The sequence below is a fragment of the Bemisia tabaci genome, chromosome 3, assembly GCF_918797505.1.
Source record: "Bemisia tabaci chromosome 3, PGI_BMITA_v3".
NCBI lineage: Eukaryota > Metazoa > Arthropoda > Insecta > Hemiptera > Aleyrodidae > Bemisia > Bemisia tabaci.
In genome coordinates, this window is record NC_092795.1 from 48,420,699 (window position 1) to 48,444,037 (window position 23,339).

Here is a 23,339-nt window from a genome sequence, read left to right on the forward strand (position 1 = left end):
GAATGATACAATTAATTTAATAAACAAAAGTACTTGGAGCAAAATTGAAGATTTTTTTCATGTCTTTGGGACAGTTAAAAGTCGAAAGTTGACATGAGGATGAAGTGACCACTCATCATCCAACGGAGTGGAGAAGTGGGAATCCAGGGAAATGACAGGAGCATGGGCCGATCGGTCAGCAATCGGTGATGTGCTGATTTCCTCCATTTCATCTTGAATGTATTATCAACCTGACGAAAGATGGATTTTTGAATTTTCTTTACACGTAGGCTAGAAAGCTTACGGGAGGCTCAGCCCTCCACCCTCCCCTCTCCCCCTCGTAAGGCACGGTAAGGTTATTAGAGACCCCCCTCCCCCTGAGAGCCTTACGTAATTTTTGGACGGTCCTTTAAGTATGTGTCATGGGCTGCTTGTCCTCATCAATGATTTACAAATTATTAAAGTAATAAATTTATGACAAAATTAACTTTAAAAACTCCATTTTTTACAGACGACAAGACTCGATATAATTCGTAAACTATGAAATATTTTTTCTTGAAATCGGTAGTGTTATTCATCTCATTCTCAAGACTGTAACTCTATGACTGTTATGACTCATCTAGACCATTGCACTCATGAAAAACGCCGCATAAATGGTCAAAGTATATACCAGATTCTTTTTGTGAAATATGAATTTTTCGAGAAACAATTGTATATTTTTCAATAAGATTATCAGAGACGGTTTATCGCCATTAGATTCAATCAAAGTTTGAATTTTTTTGGAAAAATATACCTCTCAGATTATATAGATATTAAAGATTATTATATAGATGAATCAAATATTGTAAAAAAGTAATTGAAGTATATATTATTCTGACTATCAATCATGTATGAAAGTTTGAGCTTTTTCAACGAATGATATGGATAGCAGTATATTGTATTTTAATTTTGGTGCTTGAGGAGGATTGATTTGTACATCTTAGTAATATTTTTTGCGCTCTAATGTAACGGTATGAATGGTATATAATGGAATGGTATAATATTAAGCTTGGTTTAAAAGCAATACTCTAGCATAATATATGCTCAGATACATTCCGTCACATAACTCAGTATATTACTTTGATTAGTTGAAGCAGTTCTAAGAACTGCAATTGTTTTGTTCGAAACTAGGCGAACACGGACATCTGCGGTTGAAGTTTCCATCTTTAAGTCGCCAGTTATTGTTCATACAAACTGACGTACTATGATGAATTTTGGTGACTTAAAAACCATTGGTGACATGACTATGCATATGATGAATATATATCATTCTTCCAGGAGTTAGTTACTTTTAAAAGTACCTAATTTTGGGATGTTCAATGGCTCAATATTGCGGTGTTTCAATTAAATGGTGGTAAATGAAAAAAGTTTGAATATGCTTGCAATATTTATTAATAACTAAAAAACTAATTTAAAGACATTGTATGTTTGCTTAGGCAACACAGTATTCGGGAATGTTCACTTCGAACTTTTGGTTTGGTTTCTTGAGAGACAATTGGCTGGGAGCAGCACCCTTGGCAATCAATTTGCTGAAGTGTTGAGCTTCAGAGCTGGATTTGGGCGCACAGTAGAAGTCAACCTGAAAGGAAGAGATAAAATAATAAGTATATCGGTTACATATTATTACTGGTAGAAATCTAATAAAGTTGATATGATTTTCTTCTCTAATTGTACTTCTTTAGCACAAAAAAGTACATTTCATGCCCTCTGAAAAATTATGCTGATTCATTTTCTTCAAAATGTCGGAATGATTTAATTTCCTTGAATCTTTTGACGTGAGCCCTAGATTTGCGCTGATAAACATGTCGCAAGCGTATGAATGAAATTCAGATAAATTTAACCAACTGATGCCGTTTTGAAATTACGTATTTTTTTAATTCGTAAATATGTATGAGGCTTGGTGTTGGTCAAAAGATAAATGTGCGCATTAATTTATAAGTTTATAAGTATGAGCCGTTTGCCACACGTAAACAATTGGCTAATTCAGAGACGAATTAAAAATGGGCACCGTTTAGGAAATTTACTTTTCGGCAGAAAAAGTTATGTGGGCCCTGAAAATTAATGCTACACGTGTTCCTGCGTGCTGCTAAAAATTAAGTATAGAGCTCGCCTTGCCCAAAGAATGTAACGGCCAAGTACTGGCTACTCACCATTTTCTTGGCGCTTCCAACGGGCTTGGCTGGGTATCTGCAAGTTGGGATAGCGTTGATGGTGAAGCACATGTCGTCTCCTTGGTTGATGGCACGGTACAGTTTGCGGATAGAGGGTCCGTTTTGGTTTCTCTGTTCGTAACTGGCTTCTTGGCTGCTGCTGCTGTTGTTGTTGTTGTTGTTGTTGCGGTTGTTGTTGCGGTTGTTGTTGTTGTTGCTGTTGTTGCGGTTGTTGTTGTTGCGGTTGTTGTCGTTGGACTGGGAAGAGCTGGAAGAGGAGCTGGAGTCGCTGCTAGAGCTGGATGAGCTGGGGGAGGAAGAAGAGGAGCTGCTGCTGGAGTCACTGGATGAGCTGCTGCTAGAGTCGCTAGATGAAGAGCTGCTGCTAGAGTAGGAGGAGTCCTGGTCCTTGGCGTACTTGTTGTTCTTGTAGTACTTGTTGTACTGGGAGTTGGAGGGGTCGTAGTATTTGGTGTTCTTGTAGGCGGATTCGTAGTATTTGTCGTTGTTGTTGTATTTGTATCCGTATCCGGCGTCGCTGCGGCTAACGTAGTTTCCGAATTGGTTGTTCTTGCGGGCACAGAAGTTTTGCTGAGCGCGTTCCTTCTGGGATTTCACTTGAGAGGGGGAAGAAGAGTCAATGACAGCGTAGCTGGCAGCGAAGTCTTCTGGGTTCTTGTAGACACAGTTTTGAGGGGCGGTGAAGTCGTCAGCGTATTGGTTGGAGTAGGTTCCGCACATACCACGGACAGCACCTCTGTATTGGTTGGCAGCCTGAAAGCAGTAAAAGGTGAAAGTTACCGAATTGCACGATAATCAGCACTTCAGAGCATTGTAATTAACGATGCTTCATTTTACATGATATAGTTTTCCTTCACACGTCACGGCTACATTCCTTGTACGTATTTTGCAATTGTAAATTCCTTCATTTATGTCATTTAAGGAGAAAAAGTGTCTTAATGGCCTTTAAACTAAAAAACACTACATTCTCACAGCCATCGGTAAGTTCTTTTCTTATAGATTAAGTCACAATACTATTTAGGAGAGTTTGAATGTACAAATTAGAGCTTTGGAAGGGAAAAGTTCCATTTTTACGGGAAAAATCTTTTCGGATCCAATGTTTTGATGTCCAACCGAAAGAGTGGACCTGGCTTTCAATTGCCTGCAAGAATAGAGGTTATACTCACTTGAATCTTGATACGAGCTCCGTCATAGATGGCTTGAAGTCCAGATTGGGGAGCGAAGAAGCGGATAGCACCATCAGGGAGAGCGTAGAATTGAGCGTAGATCTTTCCATTGTGTCCGTGGAAGTCAGTGAATTGCTTGTCGTTGAATTGTTGTTCTTGTTTGTTGATGAAGACCTTGATGGCAGCGTTGTTCTTTCCGGAGTTAGAGCTGTGGAGACCGGCTTGAGAGGAAGCTGGTTGCATGAAGATTTCGTATTCTCCGTTGTTCAGGACAATTTTCAATTCCTGTAATATGGATAATGTTGGTACTGTCAAATGCAATCAAACAATCAACTATTTTTGCTCTAGTCGTTCGAATCATTTGCTAAAATTCTCTGTTTGTCGTTATTTTGTTTTATTTAGGTATTAGGCTTTCATTTGTGTATTTTTTCCCTAGTTAATTTTGACGTATTTTCATTCAAACCAAACAGTGACAAGAATGCAGTTATTTAAAACAGTTCAATACAAATCAAGTGAACGAGTTACGTCGAATGAAAGCGATTGCCAAACATTTATAGAAGCAATCAAATTAAGACAGCATTACATTTATATCAACTCAGCAATGGTTTCGTTTTATTAATTGTTTTTAGAATGCTGAGTCATTCAAGAGTTAGAATGTTGGAAAGATCACTTACCTTTTGGCCGTTGCTAGTCTGTCTAGCATAGACGGTAGTGTAGAATCTCTTTTGGTTGTAGTCTCTGTAGCTGTATTGGTTCTTGTTGTTTCCTTGAAAGTAGCTGTTGTATTGGTTGTTGTAGTAGTTGTTCCTGTTGACGTAGGCCATGAGGACATACCAGTTGTTTTGTTGCATATGAAGGGGGTAAGTTTTGTTGTCAAAAGTGGTAGCGTGCATCTTGTCAGCAACGCAAGCAGCTGAAATAATAGGAATTCAAGATCATGACGATGGAACGTATGTAAATTCAGAGAGTGTATTTTTCAGCTCAAGTTGAAAGATGGCATGCTTATTTAGAGGGTTTCATAACATTTTTAATGCGCAATAATTGTCATTCAATAATAAAATTATTATGAAAATAACCATCGAAGAAAAGCTATATTGCGTCCCTCTACGTTACAAGATGACTTTCTAACACGTGATGTGGAATTTATCTCCCGTAGGTAAGTCAAATCTCACCAATTTCAATCACAAATCAAATGTAATTGTATGAACTATAAAATTGCTGTAACGCTTCAAAAAGTCTATAGAATTCATGAAACTGATGATGACGGTGAGAATGGTTGCGAAGCTGCCTCTATAATCCTTACCTTGGTATTTGGCTTGGAAAGTGTCCTGCATGAGACGGTCGAAGCCAGAGTAGACGGGGTGGGGGGCGAAAAAGTCAGCGACGTATTGGTGAACTGGAACGTTCTTGAAGGAAGCGGCTACGGAAGGAGCGTTGAAGTAGAACTGGGCGAAGTCGAACTTAGGGGAGAACTTGAAGTAACCATCAATCTTGTTGTGTTGGCCATTGGGGTTTCCGAAGTTTTCAGACTGGTATTGGTATCCTAAATGACGGGCGTAGGCGAAAGCTTGGTAGGTGTAGTTCTTGACGGCATCAGAAACCTGCAGAAAATATGGAAATTTGAATTACCTTAAATAAAGTAACGATATCTGGATGAAAACAAGCACAAAAAGGTAAAAAGAAAAGGAAATCTGGAGAATACGCAGAGCTGCTGAAATAATTTTTATGTCAGCTTCGATTACTTAGTTTAGGTGACCTTAAACTGATTACATCGCGATACTTTTTTGCCTGTATTACATTCCTCTTTTTTACAGGAGTTTCGAGCTATATCAAGGGAATATATCCTGTTTATAATGGAAGTGAAACTGTTTAATACATGTATATTCACTCACCTTGTCGAAGTTGATGGAGAAGTGGGCTTCGTTTAATCTGTTAGCGGCAACGGTAGCGTTACGGCAAGCAGGCATCATATATTCTCCTTGTTCCATTTGTTGAGAGCACTGTTTGTACATTTGGCTTTGACGGAAGTAGTCACGGAACTCTTGGCTTTGTTTCATGTTAGCCTGTAAATCAAGAGATTAATTGCTGAGCAGGAGAGGAAAAAAGAATATGAAGAAAGAATACTTAAATGTCTCATTGCGCAAAAAGAAAGAAATTAAAATTAATATCCGAAGTTATCTCGAACTCCATGTAAGACTTCCTGACAGGAGTCAGAAATCCAATAATTTTCAACTCACTGTTCAAATCAAGAAGAAAGCAATTATCTCAGTTGTCCAAACATGGTAGCTGTTCATGTCAAAGGGGCGCAACGCCTTTAAGTACTTTTGAGAGGGAAAGTGGGGAGTACTAATGAGGATCTAAAGTGCTACAATTAATTTTTTTCGAAGAAATAGTACAACCTTAACGTGATAGCTTACTTGGAATTGGAATTGAGCACCATTGTCGAGGTTTTCTCCAGATTTAACGTTGGCGTAGAGGCGGGAGTTGGCGTCGGCGTTGAAAGCTTGAGCGGCGTTGACGAGAGGAACATTGGGCATGTAAGCGGTGGCGTCAACAGCAACCTGAAAAACGAAATTGGATTAATTATTGACCTAAAACGAAGACTAATTTGCAATTGAATAAAGAAGAGAGTGCACATAAGTTTTGATCTGTGATTTGTAACAGTAAATTTTTACTTCAAGGGACAAAAAATTTTTGGGTCAAAAATTAATTTTATCGCGGCCCGTAAGCAACTGATGCGATTATTGGGACAGACACGTCAGTTGCGAGTTCTAAGTAATGAAAACTAGCTGGAAAGGCTGTTTTGAGAAAACATTATTTTTGACAAAAGAACTAAACTGGAGGAGTTTGAGCACTGAAAATAAACTGCTTGCATAAGTTCCGGTAATACCTTGTTTTTGTTGTTGTTGGCATTGTTAGCACCGGCGTAGAAGAGGAAACGAGCCTTTTCAGCGACTGGGCTACGAGCGTAAGCAAGAGTGGCGACGTAATCAGCGTTCTTTTGTCCGAAGAATTGAGCAGAGATGTCGATAACATCGATGTTGGCACCTGAAATTTTATAAGCAGCAACAGGTGATTTAACGGAAGGTTTTATTAAAAATAGAGACAAGACAAGTATGGAGTGACGATAATAAAACATAAAGAGAGATGCACAATTGCATTGTTAAGGCATTATCTCGACATTAAAGGAATAACGTAGAACGAGAATGTTTTATTTTAAAACTGAAAACGAAATTACAGTTTTAAAATAAAACATTCTCAAATACCCGATAGCTGCAACTATTGCTGCATGGGGAGAATCACTCCTAATTCAATAATCTAAAAATTCTTCCCTGCTGAAATGGGGTGGTTGTCGAACAAAACAATTTTTTTTTATAATTGCCCATATACAAGGAAATACAATGATAGGCACTTTGATACTTCGAAAGTAGTTAAAACAATTTTTACTCACTTTGAACTCCAGATTGAGCGCGGCTGGCGAATTGGTTCATTCTCTGTTCGTTGTCAGGTTGGTAGGAAGATGGAACAGCATCGTTTTGGTTGTTGTTGTGGTTGTTAGAGTTACCTTCGTTGTTGTTTTCCTTGTTGGCGTATTTGTTGGCTGTAATATTCAGAGAAAAAATACTGTAGTGACATTCATGTACATAAAGAGAGTAGTCACGCCAAACAGTTGAAAAAAGTACTAGGATTAAATTTATTTTGCTATAGAAAGTATGACGTAAATTTATCAAATATTACATTTGTGTAAGAGGGGCGCGAGGAGTGTACCTTTCTGTATGTAGTGGCAACTAAAATATGATATTTTGAATTTTAGAAAGATCAAGATATATTATAACACAAACTTTCAAAGAAAAGCGGAGACTGTTGATATCGATGTTCACCGAAGAGTAATTGTCTTTTTACTTTTAATTAGGTGGTCATTAGATTAAAATCAATTTCTCCAAAGTTCTATATCTTAGAGGCAGTGAAAAAGAATGAAATAATTTACTTACCATAGTTCAAGGCGAACTTGGCGGATTTGGCGGCAGATCTAGCTGGGTCATAGTAGACATCGAAGTTGTTGTATTGGATGGTCTTTTCAGCCCATGGGAAGAAAGCAGCGGAGAAGAAATCGTTACGCTTAGCGAAGTTGTAGAAGTCAGCGAATTGGAAGCTTTGTTGGTCACCCTTGTATTGGCAACGGAAGGCAAAACCGGTCTTTTCTTCACCGTAGACTTTCTCGAACTGGAAAAGAATCATGAATCAATTGAAATTCCCATTATCTTAAGAATTGGAAGATTTTTTTCGATTGTAAAGATTAATGTTCGTGCCACAGAACATTTCTTTGCACGGAAATTTTACATTGTCCATCGAGACAAAAAATACACCATTCATCATCATTTCAGTCAAAAGCTAATGCAAATTTTAATTGAAACGAATACTTTCTTTGGTATTTTCCATTAATACATCTAGTATTGTGCATCGTGCCATCCTGTACCGGATGTTTTTTTGGTGTGATGAGATAATATTCGCTTACTTTAATTGTTGGTTTTTCTCGTAATGTCCACTCATAAAATTAATTTAGCCAAGCAATTTTTCATACCTTGTTCTTGTTCTCGTTGGCGAAGATGTACTTAGTGTTTTCGTTTTCTTGGAGGGGGCGGAAGTCGAAGATGTTTTGGATTGCGGTGTAAGGGTAAGATCCGTAGTGGAAGATTTTTTGTTCGTTCTGGTTGTTCATGGGCTTCATGTAGAATTCGACCTTGGTGTTGGCGATGTCCACATTGGCGGCGACCTTAACTGGGATGTTAACAAAGATGTTCTTGGCAAGACCAGCAACGTAACGTTCGTGGTTGAATGGAGTGACGAATCCAAGTTCAGATTTCAATTCAGTGGCGTAACTGTTTGAAAAAGAGAGGCATGAAAAGATGACGAAAGAAGTAAAAAAATTATTGGATAATTTCTCAAAATTAAAACACCATTGCAAATATCATCTTGAGCACTTAAAAGTGTGAATAATTAGGCTGGAACATATTGAACTACGTAATAATTGGCTCATAATTAATCAAACTGTTAATACTTGTTGTACTTGAAAGCTTATTTCCAAAAATTTCAGAATCCTAAATCATGCTGTAGTATGCCACGTACTAACATTTCTCTTTACACATGAAGCAGTACTGAATTATCTGTGAAAGCCGACTAAAGTAGGTGTGAAAATATGTATAGTTTTGCCGCCAACTTCCAGCCAATTCCAATCCAGCAAAATATCTGTACGAATCTTCGAACTTTTTCGGTATGAAATTTCTCCAACTAATACTTCAGGTACTGCAGAATGGTTAAAATATTGGAGATATGGTCAGGAATGAATGTTCTAGAAATTATCAAGGTTTGAATGTTTTGATTCTTCTGGAATGAAAATCTAAGGAACTTTGCGGAGGAACGAAAACTTACACAATTTCAATTTCGGCGGTTACGTTAACAGCTTCAGGGATACGGAAGAGGTTGTTGTTGTTGTTGGAGTTGTGACCTTGAACTCTGGCTTGAACTTCTCCACCGGCTTGGACGAGAGTGGGGACCTTGAGAGTGTAAGAGAATGGCAGACCAGTGGCAGTGGGGAAAGCAAGGGAGAGAGAGATGTCGTTGTAGAATTTGGTGGAGTTGAAAGATTGTCCATTTTGAACCTTAGAGAGAGCATCGTTCAGACCTACAAACAAAACGTTAAAGGATGCATTAAAGAGTTAACTCCATCAGGGGTCTGACACATCAGAGCTCAAAATTGAAAAATTTCTGAGAGTGAGTCCACATATATTCATGGCACAACTTCCTTAACAGCCGCTCGATTTACTTTTCTCCAGCTTTAATGTTTCATCGGATCTACTTACTCTCTAAGAATAATACAATGCTGAATGAAATTAAAAATGATTGTATTTGCTCTCCTTGATATAAATCGAAACTTAAAGAGTTTAAATATCGGGCCGCGAGAGAGACTCGCAATTTTGATGTAGAAAAATGAGTCACGTACGTCTTGGGATTTGGTTGAAGAATTCTTCGTCGAAGAAGGCCCAGCGCTTGGCTCCGAAAACGGTGTATTGGAGGAGGGCTTCAACTTCTTGTGGGTAGTCAGGCTTAATGTTGAACTGTCTGAAGATTTGTTCGGCAGAGAATTGCTGGTTCATTTCGGATTGTTGTTGGTATTCTTCTCCATTGGTGAACTGTTCTTGGATCTTTTCAACGAGGTCACTGGCACTGGAGGTCATGGCTCTGAACTAAAAAAGAAAAAGTTGAATTCTCATTAACCAATTCGTTTAGCGAACAGTAATCACAGCAGTCTCAATTCATATTCTATGACATATTTGCACCCAACTTCTGATTTTTAAGCATCAAAATGTCAGTTTGTACTTTCTTTCCGCCATAAGGATTCATGTAATTTCAAACTTCAAACACGCGTTTCTGGAAATAGCAAAAACTGTACTTATGCGCCTTGTCATCCAAGCCCCTCGATTTTCCTCATTAATGCAGTAGTACAAAATTATTTGAAATATTTCTGAGACTTTGATATCCTATTTCCAACAGGGAAACATCATGGTGTACACATTTAATTTTGCTTCACGACAGGATAGGAGAAAGTATCATTCATACAAAACTGTGCTCTTCTTTTTCTTTTTTTTGACGCGTAGAACAATTGAATATTTTGGAAAAAATAGATCCTCACGGATATTTGTGTCTCAAGAGAGCGAATTGAAAAGTGCGTAAAGTAAATTCGAGCTTCCAAGACATTTTTAAGAGAGGAATTGTTGTTTTAAAAGATTTAAGGAGACTTACGCTGGCAACACGTTGAGCGAATCCACCGAGGTAACGGTGAAGGGCAACGTAAACTTGGTTGGGGATTAAGGAGTCCTCACTCTGGATCATATCGGCAGACACTCTGTAGGCAAGGTTTTCTTCCTTGACGATGTAGTCGCGGAGCCATTTCTTGGAGTATTGAAGACCGTAAGTCTTAGGGCTGAGGAGAGCAATAGCGGATTGAGCAGCTTGGGCGCTGAAATGAAAAGAAAACAAAATTTTGATTTACCTCTCACAAGTACACTTTTTAGAATCATATTTCATGCGTTGTGAAGTCAATTTTAAAATGTAACCATGGTTTCACAAAAACAATAGAAAATGAAATAGATAAATAAAAAAATAAATAAAAATGAAAAATAGAAATCATATCTTGTGACTTTCACGTTAATACGCGTGAGATCAAAGGACACCTCCATTACCATTGTAATGGAATCAGTTGAACATTTATGTTACCCCAACTCCTCAATCCCTGTTCCTTCGATTCCTGCATCCTTTCTTAATGAATGAACTGTTTCTTAAAAAATGTACAAACGTAGTGATAATACTCACAGTTCTTGACGAGACTCGGAGTGGGCCTTGGCAGCGTTTTCAAGGGCGGATTTGACGGCAGCGTTGACTTGCTGGTCTTGGTCTTCATTGGTGAATTGAGCCATACGTTGGAGGGTCTGGGCAGATGGGTTGGTTCCGAAGATTAAGAAGACAGCGGCAACACGGACTTCTTGGTTTTCTTGGGTGTTTTGGTAGATCTTGAAGAGGACATTGCGGGCAAGGTTGGGGTAGACGCGTGCAAGTTCGTTAAGGGAGAGGACCATGACAGTGCGTTGGAAGTTGGAGATTGGGACCTTTCCTTCAAGGTAGGGCTCGAAAACTTCGAGGATCTTGGGGTGAGCAAAGTTTCCAATGGCACGGATGTAAGCTTGGATCTTGCGGCTGTCACCGTTGGCAACGGCTCTCTTGAGGTTTTGTTCATAGTAGGGAAGGTATTGGTGAGCAACAGCCTTGGCATGCTCTGGGAGGACACGTCCATAAACGTGGACAGGGTAGTAGTTGTGGGCGTTTCTGGCGTTGACATCGGCTTTACGGCAAAGCTCAGCGAAAGCAAGGAGAGCAGTTTCGTTGAGTTGGTTCTGGTGTTGAACATTGTTGGATCTGACAAAGTTCTGGAAAGGAATAAAAAGAAAATTGTGCAAATTAGAATTTTGTTAGCATGATGCAAAATGAAATGTGTTTTTGGACGCAACGCTAAAATTACTTCATAACAATGCACTTTTTCTTCTATTTATGAAAAATTGAAAACTATACTGTAAAATGATCCTCAATTCAAAGTTTCCACAATGGTATAATGTTAATAAACGGATATGCGGATCATTATGAGCCATTATTCACGGATCGAATTTACATCTAAATTAGTATTGATTCATAAATTTATCAAGGAATTGTGATCGTTGGAAGAATATTTTCATCCTTGACCATTGCGAGTTGCACAGTTTCATGTTTAAAAAATTCGATTTTTTTCAACTAAAAAATCACTCAAAATACAAGATAAGTGTTCACTTTATGATTTAGGATTGTTTTTTTAGTGCCTCAAAACTGAAAATAAGAAAAGGAACGTTCTACGGTCTTCCGACAAAGTTTCCAACGTCACTCGTTGCTTCTTCAAGGTGTTATCCGAATCCGAGTAGGGAAATATCAAGATAGAAGTAATACTTACGAAGAAAGAGTTCATGTATTCCTTGTCTGGGAAACGAGCGGTGACTGGAAGACGGCTGATCATGCGAGCGGCTTCGGCGTCGGAGACTTGTTGGTGTTCAATGATCTTTTGGATTTGCAAAAAGGCAGGTCCGGTACCGGCTTCAACTAAGGCATCACAGAAGGATTTCCTGCAGGCAAAGTTAAAAAAATTGAGGGTTAACTAAAAATATTCCTGAACATTAGCCAATGATAATAGAGCGCTTCAAACTCAAAGTCTCCATACACGGGGAACTAGATAACATCTCTTTCCAAAAAAATATAAAGGAGAAAGTTCTAAGGCAAGAATTTGTTTGTGATTCCAATTGAGTTTTTAATTCTAAAAAAAAAACCAAGTTAATTCGAAATATCACGACAAACCCAAGGGAGATTTTTCAATATCTGAAATATATCGGGGACAAACCCCAGAAAATAATTTATAATTTTCCCGAAGCATTGAGTACAACACCTTTCAAATGGTCCAACGCCCCTTGCCATTAGTACAGAGGTTAATTCACAATTTCATTCTATTTATCAATTTATATATTAGGATATACTAACCAGGCGAGAGATTTCAGAGCATCTTGACGGCTGTGGCTGGAGGCCTGGGCGGAGTTGAAATGAAGCTCTTGGGAAGCTTGTTCCATTTGTTTCGCGTCCAGGGTTCTGAGTTCCTCAACCAACATGTTGAATTTAGCCAAAGTGCTTTTTTGAGTAATTTGACGTGGGTCGTTCAATTCCTCAGCAATTTCTTGGGCGAGCTTACGGGCAAGAGCAACTCCGTTAACTTGTTTAGCGGATTGGATACTGTTACCGTAGTTTCCGATGAAGTAGGGGAAGAAAGGAGTTTGAGGAGCCTTGTACATGCTTGGACGTGGTTCATAGTCCTCTTCGCTGCTGCTGGAGACGGAAGATCCAAAGGAGCTGTTGTCTTCAGAGCTGGATGAGGAGCTGGAAGAGCTGGAGGAGCTAGAGGAGCTGGAGGAACTGGATGAGCTGGAGGAGCTGGAGGAGTCAGAAGAGTCGGGGGAGCTGCTGGAGGAGGAGGATCCAGATCCGTTGTGGCGGGCAAAGCTGGCGAATTTACCGTTGTTGTAACGGGAGTTGTTTTCTTCAGAGCTGCTGGAGCCAGAGCTAGAGCTGCTAGAGCTGGAGCTGCTGCTTGAGCTGCCATTGCTGTTGTTTTGTCCATTGTTTCCGTTGTGTCCATTGTGTCCGTTGTTTCCGTTGTGTCCGTTGTTTCCGTTGTGTCCGTTGTGTCCGTTGCGGCCACTGTTATTCTTTTCGTCTTCGTTGTCGTTGTTGTTGTTGTTTTCAAAACTGTTGTATTTGTATTGGGAGATATCTCTGCGTGAGCGACTGCGAGAGACGTTCTCGTCATTGTTGCGGTTGTTGTTGTTGTTGGCGGAATTGTTGTTGTTGTTGTTGTTATTGTTGGCGGAATTGTTGTTGTCGTTGGCGTTATTGTTGTTGTTGTTGTGGTTGTTGTTGCGGTTGTTGTTGTTGTTGTTCTTGTTGTTGTTGTTGCGGTTGTTGTTGTTGTGTCTTCTGTAGTATTGGTCTTCTTCGGAGCTGCTGCTTGAGCTGGAAGAGGAGGAGGAGGAGCTGCTGCTGCTAGAGCTGGAGCTGGAACTAGATGAGTCAGAGCTGGAGCTGGAGCTGGAGGAGCTGCTGCTAGATGCACCATTGTTGTTGTAGTGTTGAGCGTCGGCATTTGGGGAGGCAGCGTTGTAGTCGTAGACCAAGTTGTTGATCTTGCGGGCGTTGGAGACCATACGAGGAGATCCGTTGGATTGGTGGAAGGAGGCCAAAGTCAAGTTCATGACACTGACAACCATTCCCTTCTGTGATTCGTACATCTGTGGGCTGATGACGATTTTGTTGGTAGAGACAGAGGATTGGATGTGGTATTGTTTCACATTGCCGGAGATAATGACACGGTTGATGTTGGAGCGCTGAAAAAAATAAATAAATTTTAGTGTTTTCAGCGTTAATAAAACGCAAGAGATGTGCTGTAGTAACAATAGATTTGATTATATTACAGTCAAATTTTATGATTCAGTTCCATGAGCAAAAATAAAAGGGAATTGTTTCATTTGAAATTAAAAAGCAAAAATCAAGAGAAATGATTATTTCAGTTTTCTGAAATTACTTACTAAGAATTCGAATTACCAAATTTTCTGGAGATCAAATACTGGCCACAAACATGTAGTAGCACAAGGATGGATAAAGTCACCATTATTTTTGAAGAGAATGGCGTTCCTTTTTCTTTTTAAATTAAACAAAATTACCATCAGAGAAGACGTCACGCGTCCATTTTACTTAATACTTTTTCTCATATCAGGAGTGTTATATCAATTGCTCAAAGGTTCTTTTTTAATCAATGTAAAACTATGATAAAAAGCAGTGGTAAATAAAATTTATTGACTTTAAAGCATCCGCAAGCTTTAAGGCACCAGAAGGTAACGCAAAAATAACTGCTGAGACTTACGGAGAGGAACTGTCCCATCTGGTTGCTGGCGGGTTTCCAGTTGGTGAGACCAGTGATACCAAAGTGGTAGGCAGAACGTTCTTCACATTTGCTGTAGTTGGTGGTCTTGACGATGTCGATGACTTGTCCGTTTTCACGGAGCTTGGGGAAAGGAACCAACCAGGGTCTAGTTTGGAGGGTAATCTCTGGCAGAGGTGAGACATCGTAGAGAGTTTCACATTCACCAGTGACGGAGTCTTCCATGGTCTTGTAAACACCGTAGGGCTTGTTTTCCTTGGGGAGTTGGTTGTGGCTAGATTTCTTCAAGTTTTGACCTTGGGTGTCAACTTGGATTTGGCTCACAACAGCCTTGATGATGTTGAGTTCCCAGTCGGAGACATTCTTGTTAACGCGAAGGTTGGAGACAACTCCTTGCTTCAGGTTAATTTCGAATGGTTGTTCGCTGAGGGGCATGTTCTTGTAGTTCAACTGACTGGAGGGAATGTGAGATTCATAACCAGCAGGGAGTTCAGTGTGAACTTGAGCGATTTCGGCATTTTGGATCTGGAAACAAAATAAACCATAATCATTACTGGGGTCGTGATAGTACCCCTAAGACTACCTATAACCTATACGATCCATAACCTATCCTAATAGCACTTAATTTGTCTTCAGATGGCTATTGACTCCTGACTTGGAGAAAAACCTTGAAACCCGTAATCAGAGGAAGATAGAAAAGATAAACAAGAAAAAGAAGGTTGCGATGGTACCATGATTTATACCCGTAATTACAGTTCCAAAATGAATGTAAGACGCAGGAACCGTTACTTCAAAATTAGCTAAAACGAATGTATTTACATCTTCATAAACTAACAAAAATTTTCCTTAAAGGAAGGGGAAGGGGGGATGTCTATCCATACTTCACAGGAGTGTGATGGTTTTCAGTGGCTTGAGGAAACAGTAGCCCCCCCCTCCACTCTATGCTTTACAAAACTAACCTCATCTAAATAAGAACTCGAGGTTGATGAAAAATTGCATCCACACAAATTTGCGATGGTAAAAAAACTGAAATTGCAGTAAATTAAATACTATTTTTAACGCTCGCCGTAAAGAGAATAGGGGATTTTTTAGTCATTGTATTGATTTTTTATTCCCATCGAAGACAAAGACGAGAAGATGCTAATGATTGCCAACATTCTAGTTTATACGCCTTACAACAGAGAGGGTTTTTTAACACGTACTTAAACCCAATTTCAGGGACGCAGAAATAAAAGAGTGAAACCCCGTTTAATGTGAGGATAGTAAGACCCACCTGGGCGGATAATCTGTCACTGGAGAGAGGTTGGACGATGAAGTTGGCTCTGAAGAGGACTCCGGCATATTGGTCGGCAACTTGGTTAAGGGCGGTCAGGGTGCGTCCGTTAACGTCGTACTTGTAAACGTTTCCGTTTTGCCAGCCTGAAAAGAATAATTTTTACAATGATTTAAATATATTGAGAAAACTTCTATATTTTTCCACATTATGGTAACGCAAGAGGTCTCTGAAAAGTTGAGTCCCTTAATAATTAGATTGCTTTCGAGCGAGGACTGTGTCTCATCTATCTCGCTCTCTCCCATTTCCTACATTTCCACAAAATGAAAACTCCCGTGGATTTTTTCATATCAGGAAATCTTTTTATTTGAGAATTTAGCCTAAGAATTGTAAGAAAATGACTCAGCTGTCGACTTTCATGGTAAAGAATAGAATCATGATGTGGTGTGGCTGGAAACTATCAATTTTGATCACAGCGTATCAATTTTAATCACAGCGTAGTTTCTGTTTTGGCACCGAATATTGAATGAGGATGATGCATGGTAGAAAAGCTTTCCACACCATGTGAGTTTACCAACACATCACTTTTTTCAAAATCCAAAAGTACGATCTTAATAAATTCAAATTTTTTCTGTACAAAATACATAATAAGCTTATTCAGTGACTTTAGATTCTTGCATTTGTGGAAAGCAGAGAGTGCTCAACAAATCTGGAAAAATTATTGAGAGCCATGTGCACTCTATATTTTTCAGAAATTCAATAATTAAAAATCACTGAACAAGCTTACTAGGATTGTTATAGCAATAAATACAACTTTTATACAGTCACAGACCCCCCCCCCCCCCTCGATATATTTGTCATGATCATGGAGAGGCTCTTTTCAAAGAAAATAACATGCAAAACAACCACTAAAAATTAAATTAACAAAAAGTTTGATCCGGTTATAAAAAGTTTAAATTAGTAAAAAGTTACTTAAAAATAAAAAGTTTGATCACGTTTAATGAAACAAATTGAATAAAAGTTAATTAAGTTTTTACCGCCCCCCCCCCCTACCCGGCTAAGAGGAATGAGGTGTTTGCGTAAGTCTTTTACGGAACACATTGAAAAGGGTTAACTTGAAATCGCTAAATTGCACTATATTTGCCCATTCAAATTATAATTTTTGTTCTTTAAAATTTGAGTACTTTAGGAATTATGTTGAATTCAGAACTTACCATATTGACTGCAACTGGCGGCTGCCACTGTAACAAAACAATAGAAAAATTCAAGATTAGTCAAGGATAAAGTGTGGTAATTAATGGCACGAATAAAATTGTAGGATTTGAAGAAGTCATTTTTAAGGTGTAATCTGCCGCAAAGTTTTTTATTTCAAATCAGAGTTAATTTATAACAGCTCCATATATCGTTTCTACAGAGTGCCAAAAAAGGGCCTGGCCCCCCTCCTACTTTTTGATCAAACCGATTTGGAGGCATAAAATTTTGAAGGAGCTTCTTGATCAAATGAGCTTTTGGATCTCCTCCCCCCCCTCCGCCACACAATTTTTTGGAACGGCCCTGAAGTGTCACGTGGATCCAATTTCCTTCTCTTATATAATTTTTGCCCTCCTTTGATGTTAATTTCGTATCCCATGACGTATTAATCCAGAGGCGGATCCAGCAATTTGGCAACACCGGATTTCCTCCATTTAAACCTATGCTAAATAATCGATTCTTGTCGGAGCACCTGGTCCCTCCAAGAATCGATACATTTCCATAGGTTTAAATGGAGAAATGACAATATTGCCAATTTACTGGATCCACTAATGTATCAATCATAGGAAGTGCTGGAGAAAAATATGAAGCCCCTTGCACTTCCCCCAATTAGATATTTATTTTCAACAAACCGTATTGGAAACTTCAAGTTCCAAGAAGAAGTAAACAAGAGAATAATAGTTGGCTCTACTAAAATTTTGGAGGAAACAGCGTCAAAAATGCAAATGAAGCCGGAGCTATGGCAGTATGAAATTTTCCCGATCAATAAACGCGCTTCTAGGATAAATGAAGTTACATAAAATTCTAATCCACCTCCTGCAGGGCACGGAATTTAGGATCAAAATTACTAGGAGCGGTAGCGACCCCGTCAAGCCTTTAGAAATCTCCAACAATCGAGAATGGGACACATTTCACGCCGCCGAGACTGACTATACGAGATTGATTCTTGAGGACACTGGTAAGACGTTTCCTTCCAATATATAAAAATTCTATCGCGTGACCCAACACGACAAAAATTACACCGCTGAAAACTCTGCAACCGTGGCCTGGGAGTCGAACTTTCGTGAAGAGTTAATATTAATTATCATATCTGGGGCAAATATTAATTCTTTTTTCCAGGGGATCTATCTAAAGCACCAGTGGCGTGGCGTGATTTGCAATATATCGATTGATTGACCATTAAAACCTATGGAAAAGTATCGATAAACAGGGTGTTCGCAGCGAACACCTCAAAAATCGATTCTTTACCATAGGTTTAAATGGCATACCAATCGATACATCGCAATTCACGCCACACCACTGTAAAGCACGTAAAGTAACAGGAGAGACAAGAAAAACCCTCGAAAACTTGAAAAGACCACTGAACAGAGAGCTTTTGAACATTCAAATAGGACATTAAGACCTCAGATTTAAAGTAAACCTTACGACATGAAATATCATCATTAGAGAGTTAAGCTCAAACATCGATCACGGAGGCGTGGAATAAGAGCCACAAATTAAAGATTTAAAGCGGGTCCGCAAATTTTGGATTCCCTCATTTGGAATAGCTGAACAGATTATTTCACGTCGCGATCTTTGATACGGATAAATAACTAGAGAGCTTTTGAATGACTTCGACTCAAAGTCGGAATCATCGTTAGTTTGCGAAACTAGAACAATTATCGAATTGGGAAAATCAGTCTGCGGCAAATCACGGAAAAATATTTTTGACCCGAAACTTCTGAAGTAGTTTTCGACAGAAGATCACTTTTTCACTATATCCAAAAGTCACAAAATGAGAAACTCACCGAGAAAACACAACAGCGCTGGAGTCCACATGATGATCACAGAAAGGATCTGACTCGAAGTGATTTGAAGCTCCCCAGTCCGAGCTTTTATACAACTTTGAAAAATGATCAGTAAGCATTTTCGCTTGCGCGAGCGTATGATTGCCGATTCATTTTCCGCGCGAATCAGCGGAACCAGCAAGTTTTTTCTTGATAACAATGGAACTTAAAAAATTCCGAGCATTCCACCAAAAGCTTGAAGTCTGAGCTTTTGAGGGAGGTATTGGCTTTTAATTTTTGATGAAGCATTCGTCGAATATTGAATTTTTTTGTGTATCTTAGAAATTTCTCTGCAGTCATTCATTGGAAATGAACTTCTATTCCTCCAGTAGCTATGAAATTTAGGTAATTGACGTCGAATACATCGTTACTAAGAGCTCTTTTTTAGCTTTATAAATGTATAAATTTTCATAAAAAAGAAAAATTCGTTGCAACGAAACTGGAATTTTTTCGCGTTGCTCTCGGATTTTTATATTTTCAGGATTTATTTAGGCTACACAGTCGGAAAATCTACATCCAAAGCTTTACTCTCAAAAAGTTAAAGTTTTAAGCTGTTGAGTGACAATTAATTCAACATTTGAAGCGTTTGTGGCGAAAATATTGTATTTGTTTTTGCAACCATGTCTAACTTACATATTTTTTTTAAAAAAAAAATATATAAAGGCTTCATAGTGTACAAAAATTCAAAATTGAGTCATTGATGCGAGAGCGCTATGTAGAGCAGTATTAACGAACACAATTGGGACAAGGAACCCCCCAATATTAAATCAAACTAGATGCAAGCATGTCGGTTTGCACTCCGCAGTTTAAAAACTGCTGTTTTGAAAAAAGAAGCATTTAAATTGGACGTGTTTCTGCTAAGCGGTACGAAAGACGAGTGGGAAAGATGGGTTGTGCTCTAGAAAGCTGGATAAGACCCAACATTAAAGTGGGCTTGATCCCTTTGAGGGAATGGAAAAGCGCGATTTTACACTCTACCAAACGGAACCAAGCGCCAAGTGCACGCGGCACTCTTGAGCCATGGGCATTGCAAAATAGCGTCGTGGACAAGGCTCATGAGTTAAAGAGGACTAGGGGCGACCGCAGCAGCGGCTACGTCGCCGCTGACGTCACTGGCGCTTTATAATTCTCATTCATTCTTACGGCCGTCGACTAATGAACACACCCCTTCATTCCCACCTGTCTCTGGTTCCGTTAAGCAGAAATACGTCAAATTACTAATCTCTTACGCCCAAGGTACAAAATTGCTGGGGAGTACTCCAACTTTACGCCTGAATTACATTTGATTGATGGTTTTTTAACATTTGATTTACTTCCAGGTATTTTCCGCCTAAAGGATGTTTCTATTGCAAACTACGAACGGAGGCGAGGAAACATTCGTTTTTGCATTTCATGGACTGCTGTGGTGTTTGCCGTACCACATCTCAAAGAAGCCTGTTCGTGACATTCAAAGGAGAGCGTGCACTATGAAAACATACGATTAAATTTGGACATCTAATTTGAAAGGCCTTTTTCAGTAACATGCCATCAAAGGTTTGTCATCTACCATCGTTTCACGCATTGTAGAAGCTGTTAAGTAAATCCTTGACTTATAATTAACATTTTTAGATTTCTGATTTTCCTTCCTTTTCTATGGACCACGATCAATAGAAAACATCCGAGCTAAAAAGTAGATCACTTCGCACAAGTGGAGTACATTTTGCAATTTGGAACTATAAACTCTAGCCCAGTTGGAAAACAACGTATGTGCCATTAGTTTCCCTATGCACATACGTGTTTTTTCAGATGAGACAGAATTTACAGCTCCAAATTGCAAAATGCAGTCCAAGTGATGCAATCAATGGCTATTTTGCAAGTTGGCAACGCCGTTTTTTCTCCATTTAAATCCATTAAAAATATCGATTTTATGTGAGGCAAGCTGCCTCACCAGGAATAGATTGTTCTGCATGATTTTAATGGAGAAAAAACAGCGTTGCCAACTTTTAAAGATTGTCACTGGATCCAATGGACTACTGAACGGGGCAAGAAATGAAGCACCGAACTACATGTGGACTGGATTTTGCCCTAAGGACCTATATTATCTGTCCCATCGGTAAAAATACTTATGTGCATAGGGAAACTAACGGCACATACGTCGCTTCTAAACTGAGCCAAATACTGTCTTTCCAAATTGCAAAATGCAGTCCATATTGTCCTTTTAAAATATCATGTATGGTTCGTAGAACACAGGGAAAACTTTCAACGTTAATGAATAAGGGTAAATTAACGTTCGTAAATGGTTCGTGAGATCGGACGTTCAATTGGACTGCATGCTGCAATTGGAGGCTACTAATGCTGGCTCATCAACAAAATCAACTATTTACGTGGCGAAACTAATGATGCAGATGTTGTGTGTGAAATGAGCCAAAAATTGTAGTTTCCCATCGCAAAATCTGGTCCAAATCGCATGACCAAACTTTTTCTATCAGCTGGGTCAAATCATGTTTGCTTTCTAGAACCGAATGTTCAGTTTGACAAACCGAATAATTCGATCGATATGGAATGCCAAGGATACACTTCATATACGATTGAACTTCTTTCTCAGTATGCATGAATCACCTTGCTATTTTTCACGGTTGCGGGAAAGAACTCTCCAACTTTACTTTTTCCTTGCTTGACTTTAAAAATGTATTCGTCTTATAAGATTATTAAATTGTAGGCAACACTAATTCAGGTTCCTTCTGCTGAAGGCTGTTGAGTTTTTCTACATCAAGGAGTTGATTACACCGATCAGCAAATTTTTAATTTTTTTTAAATTTGCCTTAAATGTGTCATCTGACTTTGAATAGATTTTTAGCGCTGATTCCGAAAAGGACTTCCGGTTTTCTGTGTCTGGTCAATTTTCCCCGGAAAAATCGGAATTTTCCTTGACCCGAAAAAACGGAGATCATTTTCGGAATCAGCGCTAAAAGTGTACCTAGAATCAGTTAATATGTTGCAGGCAAGTTTACCTACCCGTGTTGATCAGTGTTTTTAATAAAGTAATTATTATTTGTTATTTCTACGTAGCCCATCATTTAGTAACACGTTGTTAATCAGAATACCCCATATATATTTCTCCAGTAGGATGCACCATCATAGCCACCCTCAAGCTGTGAAAGGTTCGAAGTACGAATATTCGCACTATCTTAGGGCACGCTGAACAAGTGAACTTCCCGTAGAAATCAACTTGCCTACCTATCGAGTTTCGAATATTCGAATTGCGTTCGATTAAGTTCATCGTGTATCAGCTCATTGCAAGACCCTGTGAACAATTTTTCAATTACCAAGGCAAAAGATACTGTTAATGATATCTCAATAATTAAGCAAATTGCATGGTACCTTCCTTCAGATAAGGGTTAACGAAGGCGAGCAAACTATGACCTTCATACAGAAAAATCATGTTACGTTGTGGTCAAATGCAAGTTTTTTCTCAAGTTGAGATAAAGGCGCGCGTGCCATGCACTTTGCCATGAGTCTCTGTTGCCACATGAACAGAAGAATCGTAATTATTAACATGTACAATGTACATTCCTGTTCAATTCTGTACAAATAGGCACACGGCCACAACCTGAAAACCAACACTATTTTACACGAAATGAAATTGAGGTAGGTATCGTGTTAAGGAAAATTAGGGTGTTGAGTTTAGTCAATCAATGTAAACGAGAAAATGTGACACAGGCACGTGGGCGACTTGCGAACCTCCAAAAAATTACATAAAATTTCCCTCTAGGGTAACATTGACATGAATGTCGATGGCAAAAATGCGAAACAATGTACCTCCATTGTGGTGTTTCAAAATTTCCATTTATTTTTTATCTTTTCGAAGAGAAACGAGACAAATTTTTTGCCTTGAAATATATACAGAATTTTCTGATAAAAGAGGAGACAACCCAAATATGTTATCAAAGAATTACCTTAACAAGTGTCCCAAAGAAAGAGTAACGTATGACAGGAAGTCTGCGACAGCGCAAACGGAGATAAGTGGTCTAGCTTTCTGGCTAGCAGCAGTTAGCTCAAATATGAAGGAAATGAGACCAAGACATAGAACTCCACGAATTGGTATCAATTGACTTGTAATATGGACCACTCCAAAGAGTCCGGAATTACGCACCTCAAAGTTTACTTTCTAGTCGAAATTTTACGTGGTGTAGATGAATGCATTGAAAATTTCCCAAATTCAACTAATAAGTTGGAAGATAACGATTTTTGGCCCAACTTAATATACACATACAAAAACGAGATCTACCTGGGTCATACCTACCTAGGACTAGACTGATTTTTGATGAAACAATTTTATTGTACGCCAACTTTTTTTACAGTATAGTTGGTATGTTTTGCCAGAGGACGAATGAAAAGTCTTCGAAATCGAGCACTGGCTATCTGCGTAACGCTCAGGTCGATTTCACTGCATAATTTTGCCGATTTTAATTAGTGACGATTTTGTAAATTGGCAACACTGTTTTTTCTCCATTTAAGTGCATTGAAAATGTCAATTTCAGGTGAATCAAGCTGCTCAACCAAGAATAGATTGTTTTACATACATTTAAATGAAGG

At 38.9% G+C, this 23,339-nt stretch overlaps 1 protein-coding gene across 1 annotated transcript; it reads right to left on the bottom strand.

Moving 5' to 3' along the window:
* Positions 1 to 1,392: 1,392 nt before the first annotated feature.
* LOC109030544 (vitellogenin) lies at positions 1,393 to 18,853 on the bottom strand. The gene is made up of 21 exons (XM_019041545.2): positions 18,726 to 18,853; positions 16,902 to 16,928; positions 15,688 to 15,833; positions 14,397 to 14,939; positions 12,467 to 13,860; positions 11,889 to 12,057; positions 10,727 to 11,337; positions 10,157 to 10,373; positions 9,357 to 9,600; positions 8,786 to 9,038; positions 7,938 to 8,235; positions 7,348 to 7,579; positions 6,807 to 6,956; positions 6,246 to 6,403; positions 5,773 to 5,916; positions 5,248 to 5,418; positions 4,659 to 4,956; positions 4,030 to 4,268; positions 3,356 to 3,640; positions 2,169 to 2,942; positions 1,393 to 1,597 (listed from the first exon to the last, which is right to left on the bottom strand). The coding sequence occupies exons 1-21, from the start codon at positions 18,754 to 18,756 to the stop codon at positions 1,451 to 1,453; spliced, it is 6,531 nt and encodes a 2,176-aa protein (XP_018897090.2). The 5' UTR covers positions 18,757 to 18,853; the 3' UTR covers positions 1,393 to 1,450.
* Positions 18,854 to 23,339: the final 4,486 nt, after the last annotated feature.

Coding starts and splice junctions, on each gene's coding strand:
- LOC109030544 (XM_019041545.2), bottom strand. CDS start 18,756: ATGTGGACTCCAGCGCTGTTGTGTTTTCTCG. Junction 16,929..18,725: donor AGCGCTGTTGTGTTTTCTCG/GTGAGTTTCTCA, acceptor GTTTTGTTACAG/TGGCAGCCGCCAGTTGCAGT. Junction 2,943..3,355: donor GAGCTCGTATCAAGATTCAA/GTGAGTATAACC, acceptor TACTGCTTTCAG/GCTGCCAACCAATACAGAGG.